A 21,126-nucleotide genomic window follows, 5' to 3' on the forward strand; every position below is an offset into this window, starting at 1 on the left:
TCCTGGGCATCCATTTCATCACTGCTGTCAATGATGTCACAGGGCTCACCGGCTCCAGAAAGAGCTTCCTCTGCAGGAACCTGAGAGGCTTCCAAGCCACAAAGAGATTTTACTTCCTTCTGAACAACGTTGGCGACGGCTTTCTTGACCCGTCCAGACTTCACGGCCGGATCCGAGTTGGCATAATCCGCCACAGTCACTCGACCGGAGCACGCGTCGTGGGCCCAAAACTTGAGTCGCTTCCCTCTCTTGGGCATGGCGACCGTTTCGGAGCGAGGCCGACCTAGCGGGCCGGGACTCCGGGCCATGTCCACCTGAAAGCCGGCCCCAGGAACCGCGAGCCAGTGCCGCCCGGCTCCGCGGTCATCCCCGCACCAAGGCAGTAGAATTTAACTGCCTTGTGGAATAAGTCCCATAACTTAAGTGCTAAGGCAATGCCTAAAATAGCACTTTCTTTTCCTTTATTAGCTGTGTTTTACAAACCATTTGAAAAATGATAGTACAATAGATAACAATGTCAGAGCCACCTTTATTGAATCAGTGTAATCTTAATATCCATTTTTTTTACTAATTAGTATCACACTTAAAACATGGAAAAGAGCCTGCACATAATTAAATTCTTCCTAAGATAAATCCAGCGAGGGTTGGAATTTTAAAATCTTCACAAAATGAGAGAGAATACCCTGTATTAGCAAGTTGTAAACTATGGTTTGAGACTAAATTAGGCCCCTATTCTGTTGCTGTAGAGTTCGTAAACCATCTTGGTTTAAAAATGGTTTTAACATCTTTTCAAAGGTTGTTAAAGCAAAAGAGGGAGAAGAGGAGGGGAACATGTGCCAGATTTTATACGGTCTTCAAAGTCTACAATAGTTAATATCTAGCTCTTTACATTAACAAGTTTGCTAGCCTTGCTTTTAAACTTGTAATATGTGGTGTATGGGAGGGTTTTTCCTCAGTCAGTTGTTATCATTTTAAAGATAGAAAAGGTAAAATTCAATACTAAAAGTATAAATGTAAGCAAGGCATCTTTTGCAGGAACTTTGGCAGTGGCAATCTGTAAATGCTATTTGAATAAAAGGAAGGCTACACCACTGGTATTTAACAAATTTGGAAGCGTCAAAGCTAAGAAAAGAAACAGCCAGCATAATACAGATGGCTACATCTGGTGAGCCTGTATTTGAGGCACTGGATTTTGAATAGTTGCTGATGTGACAGAGAGTTCTTTGCATGTAGGAAAATCAATATTAATGGAAGGTGATCATAACACATGCGGATATGCGATGTGACTAAGCACTCAGGGTACAGATACAGATCATTCCAAGATTGAGATGACACAAAAAAGAACCAGGTCAAATGTTCTTTTCCTACCCAGCACTTATTAAAGAAGCTGCACAACAATCTCAGAGGCACACAGTTCAAATTCATCTGCTGCTCCACGGAAGAATGGGCAATCTCCTCTGGGTTGATTTACTGCCTATGGGTCGGTTCTGACTCAATGGCACACAACAAAAGGCTGAAAGAAATAATGTCTAAACCATATGAGGAGGAGCCCTGGTGGTGGAAGACAAAGTGTTAACTGAAAGGTCAGCAGTTCAAATCCACCAACTTCTCTGTGAGAGAAAGCTGAGCCATCTTCTACTAATAAGATTTAGGGGCTTGGAAACCTGATGAAGGGTCACCATGAGTCAGAAAGTCAGAACCAACTATGTAGCAGGAGGAAACCAGTTTATGAAGTACTACTATTTGTGTCTTGTTTCAATCTACCGCATTGTGTATTAAATTGGGGGGGGGGGAAGAGTGTGCGCTGAGGTGGATATATTTAAAAATACTATCAAATTCTACGTTCTTATTGTTGTTGTTATGTGCTGTCGAGTCGTTTGCAACTCATAGCGACCCTATGCACAACAGCCCTAAACCCTGCTCTATCCTGCGCCAACCGCACCACCTCCGACACACCCATCCCGATTACCCCAGTCACAGAATCAATCCATCTCATAGAGGGTCTTCCCCTCCTGAGCCGTCCCTCCACCCTCCCAAGCATGATGTCCCTCTCCAAGGACCCGTCCCTCCTGGCAACATGTCCAAAGTATGTCAGATGAAGCCCCAGAATCCTTGCCTCCAAGGAGTTGCTTGGTTTAATCCTCTCCAGGATGAATCTGTTTGTTTTCCTAGCAGTCCACAGTATTCTCAATACTCTTCTCCAGCACCACAACTCAAAGGCATCAATTCTCCTTCTGTCCTCCCTAGTCATTGTCCAACTCTCTGATACATAACAAGTGATTGCAAAGACCATGGCCTGTATCAGGCACACCTTAGTCTCCAGAGAGACACCGTTGCTCTTGAGTACTTTAGAGAGGTCCCTAACAGCAGACTTTCCCATCGCAATACGCTTTTTGATTTCCTGACTGCTGACGCCAAGAGTGTTGACTGTGGAGCCGAGCAAACTGCACAACATGCACAACAGAACGTTCTTATTAGGCATACAAAAACAATCTCAACCTGATCTGCTGATGATTATTTTAAACACTGACTTGGAAAATTAAAAAAGCAAGTCATGATCAATTAATTCAAATGCAGTACTGAGACTTTCATGAGGAACCAGCAGTCTTCAGTTTTAGACAATCCTGTCGGGTTGTTAATGCACTGTCAAGTTGGAATGTACTCAACTGACCCTCTAACACGTGTTCAGAAGCAGTAAATCACAGGAGAGGTTTGTCTATGTTTCTTCTGCAGAGCACCTGCCAGATTTAAACCACATATCTGTGAGTCATTAGCACAATTTCTTACCACTCAATGACCAGAACGTCCCACAATATTAAATGCTGCTGTTGTTAGGTGCCATCAAGTTAAGCACAACTCCTAGCAACCCTAGACCTGAACCCTTTTCTATCCTGTGCCATCTTCATGATCTCTGACACACTAGAACCTACTGCTGTAGTTACTGTGTCAATCCATCTTGTTGAGGGTCTGCCTCTCTTTTGCTGACCTTCTACCTTCTAAGCATGATGTCCCCTAGCAACATGCCAAAGATGAGGCATTATCAACTTTGCCTGAAAGGAAAATTCTTATTGCACTTTTCCCCAAGATATATCTGTTTATTCTTTTAACGGCCCATGGGATATTTATTACTCTTCTCCAACATAAAAATTCAAAGGCAGCAATGCTTCTTCTACCAACCTTATTCACTGTCCAGCTCTAGATGTGTAGCAAGTGACTGGAAAAACTATGGCCTGATTCAGATAGATGCACCTTAATCTTCAGACTGACATCACTGCTCAGTAATTTCAAGAGATCTATGACAGCAGATTTGACCAGTGCAATACGCCTTCTTTATTCTGGCTGCTAGTACTAAGGGTGTTAATTGTTGACCCAAACAAGATGAAATCATTGATAACTTCAATCATTTCTCCACCATGATATTATCCACTGGTTCAGCGGTTAGAATTTTTGTCTTTTTGATATTGTGATGTAATCCATGGTGAAAGATGAAGTCCTCTTCATTTTGAGCAAGGGAGGTTGTATCACCTATGTTAAATGCAGGTTGTTTATGAGTTTTCCTGTAATCCTGATGCCTCATTCTCTTCATATAGTCCAGCTTCACCCATTATTTGCCCACCAGACAGAAGAGATAAGGAGAATGGATCCATCTCTGGCACACTTCCTTCCTAATTTTAAATTATCAGTGTTCCCTTGTTCCATCTGGATATCAGTTTCTTGGTCTAGGTACAGATTTCAAAGGACCATAATTAAGTGCTCCTGGATTCCCATTCTTCGCCATGTTAACCAGTTTGTTGTGATCTACACAAATGTCTCTGAATAGTCAATATAGAGACAGACAGTCTTCTGGCATTCTCTGCTTTCAGCCAGGATGCATCTGACATCAGCACTGATATCTTTGGTGCCATGGCCTCTTCTAAATCCTTTCTGAACTTCTGGCAGTTCCTTGTCAATGTACAGTTCTAATGATTTCTGGATGATCTTCAGCAGTATTTTGCGTGCATGTGATAATAATTTTATTGTTCAATAATTCTGTTGAAACACCTTTCTTTGGAATGGAAACACATATGGATCTCTGCCAGTCAGCCAGGCAGCTGTCCTCCAAATTTCCTGGCACAGACTTGGTGAGCCCATCCAGGGTTGCTTCTGTTATCTTAAACACGTCAACTGGTATTCTATCTATTCCTAGGGCCTTATCTTACCACTGGCTCTTGTTCATATGGCACTTTCTGGAATTTTTTCTGTGTTGGCTAATTCTTTTTTTGGCACAATGATTATGTATATTCATTCCTACTGTTTTGTTTGTTTATTACATTTTATTATGTCAGATAAGTGAGGGTTTGGGGGGACAGTGGGGGTCAGTCCTTTTTGGACGCTGCCTTCCTCACAGTGGCCAGGACATTGCTGAGTTCTTCTCACTTCCTCTTGGCACAGATGTGTGTCCCCACTTTTCTGGATGAACTTAATGGCCTGCTTGTCCTTGGAGACCTTGAGAGCTCTATGGTGTCACTCTCAAAGGATGTAAAACCACACACCTCCCGGATCACATCCTGCTTGAACATGGTGTGCTCTGTGAAGCATTTGCAGTGGTGGCTGTGCCTCTGCTTGCTCACATTCCTGGGGACTCTGTGGCCCTTCCTAAAGCCCACAGCCAGGGGAAAGCACAGTTATTGATGCTGTACTTCCATCCCTTCAATCTTCATTTGATGCTTTCTGGTTCATTCAAAATCTTGCCCAGAGAATCTTCAGTATTGTTATTGTTAAGTGTCATCAAGTTGCCTGCAACCTGTATGCACAATAGCTCTGAACCCCGTCCTATTTTGAGCTAATCTCACCATTTCCAGTACATCTGTCCCCACAACTTCAGTTACTGTCAATCCATTGCATCCAGGGTCTTCCTCTCTTTTATTGTCCTTCCATCATTCCAAGCATCATGTCCTTCTCTAAAGACTTGCACCTCCTGCCAACATGCCCAAAGTATGTGACAGAGCTTCACAACCCTTGCCTCCAATGAGCAACATGGTTTCACCCTCTCAAGGACACACCTATTTGTTCTCTTGATGGTCCATGGTATATTCAACTAACAATCTTCTTCAGCACTACAAATCAAAAGCACGTCTTCTAAATATTATTCATTATCCAGCTCTCTGATGCACAGCAAGTAACTGCAAAGACCATGGCCTGGATCAAACACACCTTAGTCTCTAGACTCACATCATTACTCTTTAGCATTCTGCAGCACTTCCTAACAGCAAATTTATCTACTGCATGCATTTCTTCTTTTGATTTCCTGACTGCTGGTGCCAAGAGTGTTGCTTATGGACTTGGGCAAGCGGAAACTGTTAACAACCTCAATCTCTTCTCCTTCTATTATGGTGCTGCCAATTGCCCCATTGGTGAGAATCTTTATTTTCTTGATGTTGAGCTTCAATCCATATTGTAGAGTGCAGTCCTTGACCTTCTCCAGCAAAAGCTTCAGATCCTTCTCAATTCTGGCAAGCAAGGTTGTGTCATCTGTATAGTGCAGATTGTTGATGAGTCTTTCTCCAATTTTGATGTTACATTTCTCCTCATAAAGTCTAGCCTCCAAAATTATCTGTTTTGCCTATATTGTGAAAGGTAATGAGACAGGATGCATCTCTGCCACACTCCTTTCCTGATTTTGAACCATACAGTGTTTTCCTACTCTGTTCTAACAATTGTTTCCTGGTCCAAGTATAGGTTTCATATGAGCACAATTTAGTGTTCTGGAACTCCCATTCTTCTCAAGGTTAGTCACAATTTGTTGTGATCCACACAGCCAAATTCTTTTCCATAGTCGATGAAACACAGATAGACACTCTTTTGGTACTCTATGCTTTCAGCCAAAATCCATCTGACAGTGGCTATGTCTCTAGTGTGACAGCTTCTTCTAAACCCAGACTGCACTTCTGGCAATTCTCGCGGGATGTACTGTTCTTGTCGTGTGGTTTTTTTTACTCTTCAGGAGGATTTTCCTTGTGTGTGGTTTTTGGTTCAACACTGTGGAACTTTAAATAACTGCTGGATAATTTCCACAAAAAACATGAATTTGAAGTAAGATTCTGTGTTTAAGTAACTCAGCTTTTATGTTATTCCAATGACATGATCTGCTTCCCCCAAATAGTATTTCAACTGCAAAATTAATGCAGAGATTTAGAACTCAAGGATAGAGGCCTTAGTTTCTTTTTAGTTTGTTTTGAAGTGTTTTAAGAGGGGTCAGTACATTAAGACTATGTCAATTTATTTAACCTTTAATGAGAATTCCAAATTAGACTCCCTTTCCAACAAGACAGAAAGCTGAAACCTGTATAAACAATTTTAACAGGAGAATATGGAGCAGAAGGACATGTTGGAAGAAAGAAATACTAAGCAATGAAGGCTGAGACTGGCCCAGAGAAACCAGAGTGGAAGAAAAAGGGCAAGAGGAGGAAGGTTTTTCCTGATAGCGACGAGGGGAAAAACACTACCAACTGGATGACAGATCTGGGAAGAGGATCAAGAAGAAACACTAGTCAAACTATCTTAGCTATTATTTCATTTAGAAAATAATATCAAGCTGTTTAATATATATCTATTTTTTATTATTTTTACAGTAATCCAATCACATGTTAACAGTAAGGATATTACAAAGAAACTGACCTGATGACCCATGTCAACCTTTGTGAAACTAAAGGTGCTAAGGTGGGTGTTTGCTCCTCGCACAGCGGGCTCGATTGTTTCTCGGAATAACTTCTCTATAAATTGACAAATAAAAGGCCACATGTGTTTTACAGTCTGTAAAGGAGAAAGAAGACATGTTAAACATGAAGTTTTAATGTATAATCTACTTAAGTATAAAGAGAGAAAATACAGATATATTTAAAAGCATTTTTATATAAAACCACTTTTAAAAAAATAATATTTTACTAGATTAAAAAAATCTCTTTTACTAGGTTTCTTGGGAGTTATTTCTCTTTTTATAATAATGAAAATAAAATCTTCACTTATGATTACTATAAGATATACTTGAGCACCTGCTAGTTAGGGAAGAAGAAATAAGACAAAAGAGAAATATGAGTGTATTATTCATTTTCATGGTCAAAAACATAACTTTAACTTCCTTGGGGGGGAAATAATGTTGCAATTATAGCCTGAGTTCCTTTGAGAACAGAAACCAAACCACTAAATTCTAAACTATTTCAAATATTGCCAACATCCAAATTCCCAATTATGGAAAGACTGCATGTCATTCTCTAATTCCCATTGATAAGTGGTACTTGGCACGTTCAATCTTACCTTATTTAGCCATTCTGCTCTTTCAGTGTCTGGAAAATGAACCTACAAGAAAATATACACACACATGACTTACTGACTCCTGACAATTGTAAATAAAATGTCAAAGCGGCTACTTAATATTCTTACTGTACATCCTATGTTTACATTATGCTTTTTTAAAACAATCTGCTCTAAATCCCTGGAAAACAGATCTCTGAGGAGGAAGATTAAAATTTCTTGCACTCTGTGCTCTTTACCTTTTAAGGGTGCTCTGAGGCCAGAAAGTCTAAGGTCAAGAAATGCCATCAGAACCTTTGCTACATCCTTATTGTTCAGAGAGCAGTCACTGTTATCTGAAACATCACAAAATATAAAAATTGAGACCTCATTTTAAAAGTAATCATTCTCCAATCCCATCATCACTATTGCTAACATCTTGCTCTAGAAATCTGGGCTCTGAGCCTTCGGAATGGACTTTTCTCACTTGCTTCCCAGTCATTGCCTCAAACAGCCTGCAGATGCCTTTTCTGTACTCAGAGTCTCCCTGTGCTGTCTCTCACATTCTCCCAAGTGTGTATCTACACACTTTCTATGGGCAGGGCTTGTATACTGAAGAAAAAATGTTTGCAAAGGAAGAAAGAAAGTTATATAGAAAGAAGGGGGAAAAAAAACCCAACAAACTTCCTTCACAATTGAAGCTAAAATAAAATATCCCTGCAGAAAATATTCAAGCTGCTTTGGGCCATATATAGTAATTTTCCCCTGAGAAATGACATAGACACTTATCCCTCAAAAGAAGAAAAGTATAGGTTTGATTAATGTTCTGATACTTCTATATCAGTGAGAAGATTTGCAAAAATGGTTGAGAAGTGCTGAGACAGAGTATCGATAAATACCTAGATAATTATTCATAGAGAATTGATTCAACCTCTTATGCTTGACTCCTAAGAAACAACTGAGAATGGGATGCAGCAGCCAATCCTGGTCCAAAACAGGCCACTATCATCACAATGGTCACAATCACATCAATTGTAAGGCACAACTCTGTGAGAGTGGCTAGCTTTCATCCTGAGCATGATCAGAGGACACAGAAGCAGCTGGCTGTAGTGTTACTACTATCTCTTCCATTTGTTCCCTATGCCCTTACACTACAGGACATTAAGTGTTTAGTTTGCTAAAACCATGAGGCTAGACTAAAGTGAACTGGGGGGGGAAGTTGATTTTAAATTAAGTTAGCTTAAATCAATTCTGAAACAAAATTAAAGGGATAGTAACCTTCTAGAATTAAGAAAAAGGCTTAAAATGTGGAGAAAAGAAAAATGCCAAAGACCAAAGGGAAAAGAAATGCTAAAGATACCTGTTTAAATCTAGAAGATCTATTTCTATCAATATAAAACAAAAGTCAGACTTAAGGTGCTGCAGGTGTGTCACAGGTGAACTGTGCACCACAGGGTGCTCAGTGAATAATTTTCAGAAACAATCACCAGGCCTTTCCTCCAAGCTGCCCTGGGGTGGGTATGAACCTACAACCTCTGTTGAGCAGTAAAGAGTACTTAAGCCATCCAGAAACTCTTTGGTCACTACAAGGAGACTTTATTTTTACTTGAAGTATATAATAAAAGACTGTACTTTTCCCTTGAAGAAGAAGAGGAAATTCAGAGAATGTTGTTGTTAGGCATTGTCAAGTTGAGTACCATAGCAACCTTATGAACAAAAGACGTGAACCCTGTTCTATCCTGTGCCGTCCTCACAATTCCTGACAAGCAAAAGCCCATTGCTGTAGTCACCATGTAAATCCACCTGGTCGAGGGTATTGCTTTTTCTCATTTCAAAATGACTTCCAAACTGGTCTCTACCACTGGCACTACTATAATTATACTCTTTCTTTAGTGTTCATAGGGTTTTCTTTTTTTTTTACTGCTTTGAATTTTTTCAATTTATTATTAATTTCAGTAAAAACTTACAGAGACTTTAGATTTCCGTTCATTCATTGTTGCACTTTTCTCCCCTCCCAACACTCCCCCCCAATACATTACCCTCTTGGAAAAGTAAAAGAAAAATTCTTCTATTGCTTTACAAACCCTCCCCCTGGTCCACTCCACCATGTAGCCTTCGCTCTAGACTCCTGTCATGACAAAAATACCTAATCACATATCCCTTTATAAACAGTTTTCTCCCGCATCTGTTTCAATGCAATATACATTACTGAGCCCATCTTTCTCAGTCTCTCCGCAACGCCAAGGTCAGTCCTGTTGTACAACAGTGGCACCATGCAGTATTTGTCCTTTTGTGACTGAGATACTTCACTCAGCATAATGTCCTTCAGAGTCACCCATTTTTAATAATATTGCATGAGTTCCTTGTTCTTCAATGCAGCATAGTATTCCATTGTGTGAATATACCACAGCTTCTCTACCCATTCGTTTGCTGATGGGCACTTAGGCTGTTTCCAACTCCTTGCTATTGTTCATAGGGTTTTCAAGGGCCTGTTACTTAGGAAGTAGATGACCCATCCCCCTTCCAACTCTGTCTCAGAGAACTTGACCTGTCCACAACGGGTAATCCTTATGGCATTTGACACACCAGCGGCATAGCTTTCAGTATCACAGCAACCCCAAGTTATCTCAGTTCAAAAATCTGACAGACAAGCGCTGCACCACTTAGAACAATGTTCTCCCCCAATACTATTAACACCAGCTCTGAGAGCCCAAACAACATTTAAATATAAAGCCTGTCCACCAGGCAGAGATTGGGATAGGAAGAGTGAATGAATTGCAAAACTATCCAGACTATTAGCAAAATTGTTGTTGTTGTTGTTATGTGCCGGCGAGTCGCTTGCAACTCATAGTGACCCTATGTACAACAGCCCTAAACCCTGCTCTATCCTGTGACAATTGCATTGCCTCTGACACACCCATCCCAATTACCCCAGTCACTAAATCAATCCATCTCATAGAGGGTCTTTCCCTCCTGCGCTGTCCCTCCACCCTCCCAAGCATGATGTCCCTCTCCAAGGACCCTTCCCTCCTGGCAACATGCCCAAAGTATGTCAGACGAAACCCCAGAATCCTTGCCTCCAAGGAGATGCTTGGTTTAACCTCTCCAGGATGAATCTGTTGTTTGGAAGTCCATGGTACATTCAATACTCCTCTCCAGCACCACAGCTCAAAGGCATCAATTCTCCTTCTGTCCTCCCTAGTCATTGTCCAACTCTCTGATGCATAACAAGTGACTGCAAAGATCATGGCCTGTATCAGGCGCACCTTAGTCTCCAGAGAGACACCGTTGCTCTTGAGTACTTTAGAGAGGTCCCTAACAGCAGAAAAATTAAGTACATGCAATTAATCCATAATTAATATTTTCTTATTGTTGTTGTCGTCATTGTTATGTGCCATAAAGTTGCCTGCAATTCATAGCGACCCTATGTACAACAGCCCTAAAAACTATCTATCCTGTGCCAATCTCACTGTCTCTGAAACACCTACTCCTATATCTCAGTCACTGAATCAATCCATCTCATTAAGGGTCTTCTTCTCCTGTGCTGTCCCTCCATCCTCCCAAGCATGACTTTCCTCTCCAAGAACTGGTCCCTCCTTACACCATGTCCAAAGTATGTCAAATGGAGCTTCAGAATCCTTGCCTCCAAGGAACAGCCTGGTTTAACCCTCTCCAGGACGAATCTGTTCATTCTCTTAGCAGTCGAAAGTGTATATACAATTATATACTCTTTTTTATTATATACAAAAAATATACTCTTCTTCAATACTACAGCTCAAAGGCATCAATTCTCCTTCTATCATCCCTAGTCATCGTCCAGGTCTCTGATGCATAGCAAGTAACTGCAAAGACCATGCCCTGTATCAAGCACACCTTAGTCTCCAGATTGACATCATTGCTCTTCAATACTTTGGAGAGGTCTCTAACAGCAAACTTTCCTAATGCAATTCATCTTTCAATTTCCTGGCTTCTGGTGCCAAGGGTGTTGATTGTGGAGCCTAGCAAACTAAAGCAGTTAATAATCTCAATCTCTTTACCATCTGTCAGGATGCTGTGAATTGGCCCAGTGGTGAAAATCTTTGTTGGTTTTGTTTTTTGTTTTTTTGTATCCATACCCATGTTTATTGCAGCACTCTATATAACCCAAAGAACTGGAAACAACCCAAGTGCCCATCAATGGACAAATGGCTAAAGAAATTGTATAACACACAATGAGGTATTAAAAACAAGGAACACTTTGTATACAGAAAGAATCAATCTTGGACAGTTAATAGAGATGAGAATTAAAGGAGAAGAAAGCAAAAAATAAATAAAATCCTTTTATTTAAAATCTTTGTTTTCTTGATATTGAGTCTCAATCTGTATTGAAGGCTGCAGTCCTTAGCCTTCTGCAGCTAGCACTTCAGGTCTTTCTCAGTTTCAGTAAGCAGGGTTGTATCATCTGCACAACACAGATTGTTGGTGAATCTTCCACCAATCCTGACCTCACATTTCTCCTCATAGAGCCCAGCCTCCCAGATAATCTATTCTGCATACAGATTGAAAAGGTATGAAGATAGAACCCATCCCTGGCAGACACCCTTCCCAATTTTGAACCATGAAGTGCTGCCTCCTGGTCTAAGTACAGGTTTCGCATTAGCATGATCAAGTGTTCTGGGATTCCCATTCTTCTCAGAGTCAGCCACAGTTTGTTGTGATCCACACAGCCAAATGCCTTTGTATAGTCAATGAAACACAGATATAAATTCCTCTGGTATTCCCTGCTTTCAGTCAAGATCCATCTAACATTAGCTATAAAAGTCATCGTCACGGCCTCTTCTAAACTCAGCCTGCACTTCAGGTTGTTCTCTGTTGATGTGCTGTTCCAGTCATTTTTGGATAATCTTCAGCAGAATCTTGCTTGTATGTGTTATTAATGATACTGTTCAATAATAAAATATTGTTATTACTTTACAATATACCAAAGTGGTTCAATAGTCTAAAAGAAAAATCAGAAGATGGGTGCCTGGCACTGGAAAGTACCCTAAGCATTAGCAAAATACACTGCCAACAAATCCATTCAAATTCTCAGTGATTTTAAGAATTAAAGCAGATCCTGAATAGTTGTCATAAGGTAGAATTTAGTGAAGTTCTCTCCCTGCTGTCCCACACTCCTTTGGAATCCAGCAACCACTGGTGGAAATAACAAGTACATATGGAACAACTCTGTTGGGGGATATCCAGAACTACTTCACTGTAGACTTATTCCTTCTTTTTAAATTTTAGAGTAAACACCAGAGCCTGAGTTAACATTTCTGCATGCTCCTATTTAAACACTAAAAACACTTTCTTGTGATGTTTTTTAACACCTGCCTTCCTCAGCAGGGCCCCATGCTGGTTTCCCAACTGAACTAAATTTAGCCACCAGAACAATTACTCTAGAACACAATAATCTCATTTCAGTTTACCTTACTCAAAACCGTAAATTCCTACTACTAGCTTATCAAATAGTTCAACTTCCTCAGTCTGATCTTAAAACACTATCTCAAACACTATCTTAAAACACTTTATCTGGTTCACAAGTCACAAATCTCTTTTTATCATACTCTTTGAATACAAAGAAAATAATTGTGACTCAACAAAAAATGCATTCTCTATTTACTCTCATTTTCATCCAATTTCCTTCTCTCTATTGGTTCTCAGTTGATTCCATTTAGACAATTTTCCAAGCACAGTTCCTCTTTCCAAATCCAATCGCTCCTTAATCCCACAGCATTTTAACTTTTACATTCCATATATATCCAGTTGGGTTACATCACATGTACTTCAACTGCTTTGTGAGATTAATCTTTCTCCCAAAGAATTAACTGTTCCTTAGAAATACACTATAAAAGGTGATGCTCATGCTGAAAATGCTTACTAAATGCAGTAAGGATATTCCTGTATCTTGGTTTGTTCTTTGTTTTCTGACCCTCCATCAGTTTCTAAGGCTGTAATAAATCTTTATGGAGAAAGCTGTCCAGCTCTATTAATAATGTTGTTTTTGTGTACCGAACGGACACACAGCTGACCCTTTGGTGGGTTTTCAGAGGCAGTTAATCAGACAGGAGAAGACTGCCCATCCTTCTCCAGCAGAGCACTTGGTACTAACTAACAAGCTTCAGTTAGCAGAGTCAATCTTATTGTTTCTGATACACCTACCCCCATCGAGTCAATCCATCTCATCAAGTGTGTACCTCTGCTGTGCTGTCCCTCCACCCTGCCAAACATAATGTCTCTCTCCAAGGACTGGTCCCTCCTTGCAACATGCCCAAAGTAAGCTTTCAGAATCCTTCTCTCCAAGAAGCAGCCTTGTTTCACCCTCTCCAGGACAAACATGTTTGTTCTCTTAGCAGTCCATGGTATATTCAATACTCTTCTTAAACATCACAGCTCAAAGGCATCAGTTTGCCTTCTATCATCCCTAGTCACTGTCCAACTTTCTGATGCACACACAGCGTGTAATTGCAAAGACTATGGTCTGGATCAGGCACACCTTAGTCTACAGACTCACATCATTGCTCTTCATCTTCAGTACTCTGGAGAGGTCCCTGAAACCTGACTTTCCCAGTGCAATAGGTCTTTTAATTTCCTGGCTGCTGGAACCAAGAGTGTTGACTGTGGAGCCAAGCAAACTAAAGCTGTAAACAATCTCAATCTCTTTACCATCCATCCTGATGTTGCCAATCAGACCAGTGATGAGAATCTTTGTCTTGATGTTGAGCATCAATCCATATTGTAGACTGCAGTCCCTGGCCTTCCACAGCAAGTCTTTCATGTCCTCCTCAGTTTCAGCAAGCAAGGTTGTATCGTCCTCATAACACAGGTTGATGATGAATCTTCCACAAATTTGAATGGCACACTCCTCCTCATAGAGCCCAGCCTCCCAAATGGTCTGTTCCACATATAAATTGAAAAGGTGTGGAGATAGGACACATCCCTGGTGTACACCCTTCCCAATTTTAAATCATGCAGTGTTTCCTTGCTCTGTTCTGATGACTATCTCCTGGTCCAAGTATAGGCTTCACATAAGCACAATCAAATGTTCTGGGATTCCCATTCTTCTCAGAGTTAGCCACAGTTGATTGTGATTCACACAGTCAAATGCCTTTACATTGTCAATGAACACAGACAGACATTCCTCTGGTACTCCCTGCTTTCAGCCAAGATCCATCTTTGGGGCTCTACTCTTACATAAAATGTTTTCTGAAGTATAAAATTGCAATGTAGTACTGGAATAAACAATTATCCCTCATTTAGATAATCCTTAGCACCATTTCAATTTATAGTTTCAAAAGAATGTACTGAGAATGACCAGTAAAGGAGGCCCATGCTATCAATTACAGAAAACTTAATTGCTATTCTTTATCATTTTAAAAAATCCCAAATTAAAAAAAAAATCTCAAATATAAAATACCCTTCCATAATCTTCCTCTCTTCTCTTTTCAGATCTTTCATTTTTCACAAATATTAGGAAATGACAAGGTGTGTTCATTACCTTAACTCAAATAAATAACCAAAGCATCATCTGTGAAAACAATCAATTGACCTGTTACTATGTGTTCTGTGATACAGCCATTCAAGGTAGATATTAGTTGTTGCTGTTAGGTGCCACTGAGTCAAATCCAACTCACAGTGACCCCATGAACAACAGATCTGAGCCCTGTCCTATCCTGTGCCATCCTCACAATCTCTGACACACTCAAGCCCACTTGAGTTGCTGTCACTGTCAATCCACCTAGTTAAGGGTCATCCCCATCTCCCTACCTTTCCAAGCATGGTCAAAGCATGTGAGACAAAGCTTCACCATTCTTGCCTCCAAGGAGCTCAATGGCTGTACCTTCTCCAAGACATTGTCTGTTTGCTCTTTTGGCCATCTATGGGATATCCAGTACTCTTCTCCAACACCATAGCTCAAAGGTATACATATTAGACTATGTCCAAATGAAAAGGTGCATGCTGTGAAGGTGGGTCCTGAAACATCTACTCTGGGCTCTCTCTGTAGGACTTTCCAGCAAAGTGACAGAACAACATCTGCAGCTCATGTGGAGAGTCTGTCAGAGATTCCTGTGTCAGATCTGTCATATCTTTTTTTTCAGTGAACAAGCGTCTGTTCTGTTTTCCTAATTAGGAGTAGTCATCAGACATTCTTGCATTAATCTGACACACATCAAAGAAACTATTCTGTCTGGATAAAACAGAATCCTAATGCACTTTATGGACAGAAGGGTTTCTTTCTACTGTAGAATGGAAACAGTGTTCACTATAGGTTATTCTTTTATGATTCTTGGATCGAAGGTTCAAATGTAGGCAATCTTTTTGGAGTCCATGAACCTACTGCAATTATATGTAAAATACACCGCCTTCCACAGTGGTTGCACCATTTTACACTCCCACCAACAGTGAGTAAGAGTTCCAGTTTCTCCACAACCTTGCCAAGCATTTGCTGCTTGCTGTTCTGTTAAATATTGCTATTCTTAACTGGGGTGAGATGATAATCTCATAGATGGTTTGATTTGCATCTCTCTTAGAGCTAGGGGTTTTGAACATTTCTTCATGTGTTTGTTGGCCATCTGAATGTCTTCTTTGGTGAAGTGTCTGTTCATATTCTGTCCATTTTTCAACTGGGTTATTTACCTTTATCTTGTTGTGGTGCTCGAGTAGTTTATAAATTCTAGATATAAGTCCCTTGTCTGATATGTCATTACCAAATATTTTTTCCCAGTCTATGGCTTCCCTTTTCACCCTGTTGGAGAAGTTTTTGGATGTGCATAGCAATTTGATTCTTAGAAGGTTCCATTCATATATTTTATCCTCTCCTGGTTGTAGAAAGCAGCTGCAATTTTTAAGAGGGAGAGGACAGCAAAGTACAAATTTATATTCCTGTCTTTAACAGACTGAAGCATAAATTTAAATTCTGTCAAATAATATTATTATTATTATATCTAAAAGCTAGAGTTTACAAAAGCTGATTAGCATTCAATAAAATACATATGCCTAATCTACCAAATTTTCCATAAAAATTTGCCACAAAATCAACATAATAAAAAATTATTCACCAAATATCTAGTTTATCATACAGTTTTTATAGCCCTCAGTGAAAATCACTCTATGTTTGGATTCTCACAAATAAAGAGAATATAATTGTGCTAGGCAGCAAACATTATCCATTAGAATAAATGTGGCAAACTGGTAAATACATTAAAAATAATCAAGTGTCAAAATGTTTGGGAATAATGTTATCTTTGTAGGCTTAAGGGAATAACCAGGATCTGAAATGGGATCTAAATAACCAGCAAAAGTTATTGAAAAGGAAATCAACCCAGTGTTGAAGACAGAGAAATGACTAACAGAATTACAGGCTGTTATTGTTGTTATGTGTCGTCGAGTCGTTTGCGACTCATAGCGACCCTATGTACAATAGCCCTAAACCGTGCTCTATCCTGTGCCAATCTCATTGCCTCTGACAAACCCACCCTGAGTACCCCAGTCACTGAATCAATCCACCTCACAGAGGGTCTTCCCCTCCTGCACTGTCCCTCCACTCTACCCAGCATGATGTCCCTCTCCAAAGACCTGTCTCTCCTTACAACATGTCCAAAGTATGTCAGACGAAGCCCCAGAATCCTTGCCTCCAAGGAGCAGCCTGGTTTAATCCTCTCTACAACGAATCTGTTTGTTTTCTTGGCAGTCCATGACAGGCCAGACAATAAATAACAGGAAAAGGGAGAAAGGACTGGGAAGGTCAAGGAAAAAACAAAACAACACACACTTCAATTTGGTATAATTTGATCCCTCAAGTGGGAAACATACATGCTGAGTGCAACCTTTGATAACTGCTTTTAGGTGTGTGAAGAGAATGGAAGGGAAAGGCTGGAGACTCGAGACACAATTTATCAATATACTAAACAAAAACAAACAAAATAACCCCAATCCAACCAGCTGCCATTCAAGCAATTCTGATGCAAAGTGAATAGCCCATGTGTGTACTGTCCAAAGAACAAATAGGTACGTCTGGGAGAAAGTACAGTTCCTGAGAGTTCAAGATGATAAAGCTTCGTCTCACATACTTTGAGCATGTTGCTTGGAGGGGATACTTCTTGGAGAGGGACATGATGCTTGGAAAGGTAGAGGGGCAGCAAAAGACAGGAAGGCCCTCAACTAGGTAGATTGACAGAGATATTGCAGCAATGGGCTTGAGTATGCCAGAAATGATGAAGAAGGCACAAAATAGTTCATAGTTCAGGGCTGTTGTTCATGGGTCACTCACTATGACTGCTTATGGTTAGCTCAATGGCAGCTAACAACATCATGACCCAAAGCTTTTCAAAGCAGAACTTCAAAGAGTTCTCAAGACTGTAAGCTTTTTAGAATAGATTACCAGGTCCTTCCTCTGAGGATGGGCTTGAATTACTGGCCATCCAGTTAGTAGCCCAGCACTTAACCAACTGTGCTATTCAGTTATCCCTATATTCCAGATGTGGGGTGACAGGGCACACTGCCACTCCTTCTACATGGGCTGGGAACTGACTGTCTTTCCCCCAGTCATTACCTCAGCATGTTAACATCCAGATCGCAGCCACTATACACACCTGAATAAATGATTTTTTTTCTTTCCCATGACATACCAATTCCTCATCTTATCACAAGCAGCCTTATGAAACCTGAACTCAATTATTTTCCTAGCTTTATCTCTTCCAATTCTATTTTAAATCTTGTGACCATACAAACGTTAAGTGTTGTCTATAGCTGTTCACACCTTTGATTTTTGCTAATACCGATTCTCTTCACTCTACACTCAATGCCAAACATTGATCCTTTACGAAGATCTTAAGGCCCCTTTCCTTACAATGGCACTCTCACACCACCTCAAGCCAGGAGTTTCACTGCCACATAAGCTAACCATAATTACTGTTTTTGTTAGTACTTCCAACTTCTCATTCTTCCCATTTTGAGCAAAGGCCCTAAGTCTGAATATGACAGAAAGTTTACTTTTCCAGGGAAGTTTATGTCTTTACAACCACTTAATTGTTATAATCATTTAAAAATTCTTTAAGGAGTACAAAAACTACAAAATTATCAAGGATAAAGTTTATTATTGTGGCTTTAAAATATAAAAAGCAAATGGAAGAACAGCCCCCTCGGTTGAAGGGACTCAAAATGCCTAGTGGCCACAACCCCGATTTGAGCATATCAGTGATTATGAAAACGGTAAAAAAAACTAGGCAATGATGTATACTAGGGTAGTATGAACTAGAGATACTTCGACAGCAACCAACAAGAAGTCAGACGCCAAAGGGAGATGATGGGTGAAACTTCTGTCACTAGTGTGGCATCAAAAAAATCAACCTGTTCAAGGCCAGTATGTAAAAAGGCAAAGATGATGTCACAGTACACATAAGCAGTTATATGTATGCAGGTCTTGGAGTTAGGGCCTTCCTGTACAGACATTTAGGTGTCTCTAGTCAGTAACAGCACTACTGTGTGGATATAATAAACTAAACATCACACTGAAATCCAACTTCAGGAGCCTTCAACTGGCTTCTCTCATAGTACAAAGAGCGTAAAGGCGGACTTAAGGATCCTGTATCATAGGAAATGTTCCAAAATTCCACACTGGCCAGGGTGACTCCATGGAGAGTCTACCAGAACTGAATATAGATTTTGCTATTATAGAAACTACAAAATGTAAGAATAGATTACTTAAAAATGATGAGCAAAGTACAAAGGGGTAGGATTAGTGGAAGGGCAGAAGTTCAAGAAGCAATTCTTACATGGTTAACAGCAAAACGTACATGATATTGCAAGTAAACATGGAATTAAAGAGGAGTACTCTTTCTAAAAAAGAAAACATACCATATCTCACCTCTTCTCATTTAATTTTATATTATTTCAAAGAATTTGGAAAATCTTGAAAATAGTAATTCTATTATATAATAATATATAGTAATTGTAACAATGTGAAGAAAATATAAAAGCAGTAAGTTAAAATTTAATTACAGATTTTCCAGTGGACAAATATTTCTGAAAAAGAATGTAAACCTATGCAAGTACATAAACATATTCTTATATAGTAATACCTTTTAAAATACATAGAATAAAATTTGAGAAGATTATATACTGGTCCTTGGAGAAGGACATCATGCTTGGGAGGGTGGAGGGACAGCGCAGGAGGGGAAAGCCCTCTATGAGGTGGATTGATTCAGTGACTGGGATAATCGGGATGGGAGTGTCAGAGACAGTGCGACTGATTGGCACAGGACAGAGCAGGGTTTAGGGATGTTGTACATAGGGTCACTATGAGTCACAAGCAACTCGACGGCACATAACAACAACATATATCAAACCAGTAAAAAAAGGTGATAAATGAAGCTTTTACTATTTCAATATAGAATCACATATCAAGTAACACCCATAACACATTCTATAACACAGCTAGTTACATGAGCTAGACACTGTGAAAAACTGTATATTTAGGCAGTCTTTGGAGCTTGGAGTAGGAACAAGTTCTACTCTTAGGTTTGTCCTTAAGTTGAATTTGTACACAAGTGAGACTAATTAGGTATAATTCATATGCAATGTTTGTTAGTCAAATGTTTATCTTAGTATACAATGTACTTTTACGTATAGGAACATTAAAGAAATACTTTCAGAAAAATGAAGGTACCTTTAATGTTGTTTGGTGCCATCGAGTCAACTAGGACGCACAGCAATTCACGCCATGAACACCAGATCTGAGCCTGGCCCTACCCTGCACCGCCCTCAGGATCTCTATCATGCTTAAGCCCACTATGGTAGCCACTGTGCAATCCACCTTACTGAAAGTCTTCCTCTCTTTCTCTGGCCCTTCATCTTGCTTAGCATGATGTCTCTCTCCAAGGATTGGTTAGTTCTTCCTGAGAAAATGTCCAATATTTAATAGTACAGTAAAAATAATGATGATGCTGCTACAATGTGTGTCAAAGAGTATAGCACCTGTTCATAGAACCACCATAGGTACTTTAAAATTTTTAATGTAACAGGTTTTACAAAGGCTGAGCCCACAGACTTATACTAAGCCAGAATTGTCTTGAATGAATGTCATATGACCCAGGATTGGGTATCTCTCTGTTTGAATTTCTTATAGTTTTAGAAAGCCGTGCTGCCACTGAGTCCATTGCATCGTGGTAACTACCCTGGGCAGCCAGGAGCTGCTCCTCACCCTACAGGTTTTCCACATTGTCACTTCTAGGAAGCAGACTGTCTTGTATTTCTCCTTTGGAGTGGCTGCTAGATTTGAAATGCTGACCTTTTGGAAAGCCACTAACACTCAAACACATAACCAGTATTGTTTAAATTTTTTTATAAGAAGCATAAATAACATTTTCAACCTTTAATGCAATTTAGTATTAAAATTAAGGAACTGTTTTAGCACAGTTTACTATTTTTACAAATAAGTAACAGATTTTATGAAAATAGCATTTGCATTAATTGAACTATTTTTATTAAAGGAAAAAAAAGTGTCAGAAGCATCAAGATTCTTCATTAGCAGTACAAAACACCATGGACCAGCGCAGCTTAGAAACAACAGGATTCTTTTACATGAGAAATTTACTTCCAATTTCATTTTGGGGAGGGGGGAATTCTGTTGGTGTATCAGTTTTGAAAGGCAAAATATACCTATGTTGATGCTAACATTTTAATGATTAAATGTGATAAAATGGTTGCTATAAAAAAGTCCCTAACAGACTTATATCTAGAATTTATAAAATACTCGAGCACCACAACAAGATAAAGGAGAATAATCCAATTGAAAAATGGGCACAGGATATGAACAGACACTTCACCAAGGAAGACATT

At 39.7% G+C, this 21,126-nt stretch overlaps 1 protein-coding gene across 1 annotated transcript in view; it reads right to left on the minus strand.

Annotated features, from left to right (window-relative positions):
- The window catches only part of LOC102865910 (extended synaptotagmin-2-like), a 183,440-nt gene that overhangs the window by 107,488 nt on the left and 54,826 nt on the right, over positions 1 to 21,126 (minus strand). Inside the window, exons 2-3 of the mRNA XM_006887662.1 lie at positions 7,294 to 7,335; positions 6,658 to 6,792 (exon numbers count right to left, since the gene is read on the minus strand). Of these exons, the coding sequence (XP_006887724.1) occupies positions 6,658 to 6,792; positions 7,294 to 7,335 (177 nt within the window). The remainder of the gene's footprint in view (positions 1 to 6,657; positions 6,793 to 7,293; positions 7,336 to 21,126) is intronic.

This window comes from Elephantulus edwardii, unplaced genomic scaffold (assembly GCF_000299155.1).
Source record: "Elephantulus edwardii isolate Elephantulus edwardi_28Jun2011 unplaced genomic scaffold, EleEdw1.0 scaffold00060, whole genome shotgun sequence".
NCBI lineage: Eukaryota > Metazoa > Chordata > Mammalia > Macroscelidea > Macroscelididae > Elephantulus > Elephantulus edwardii.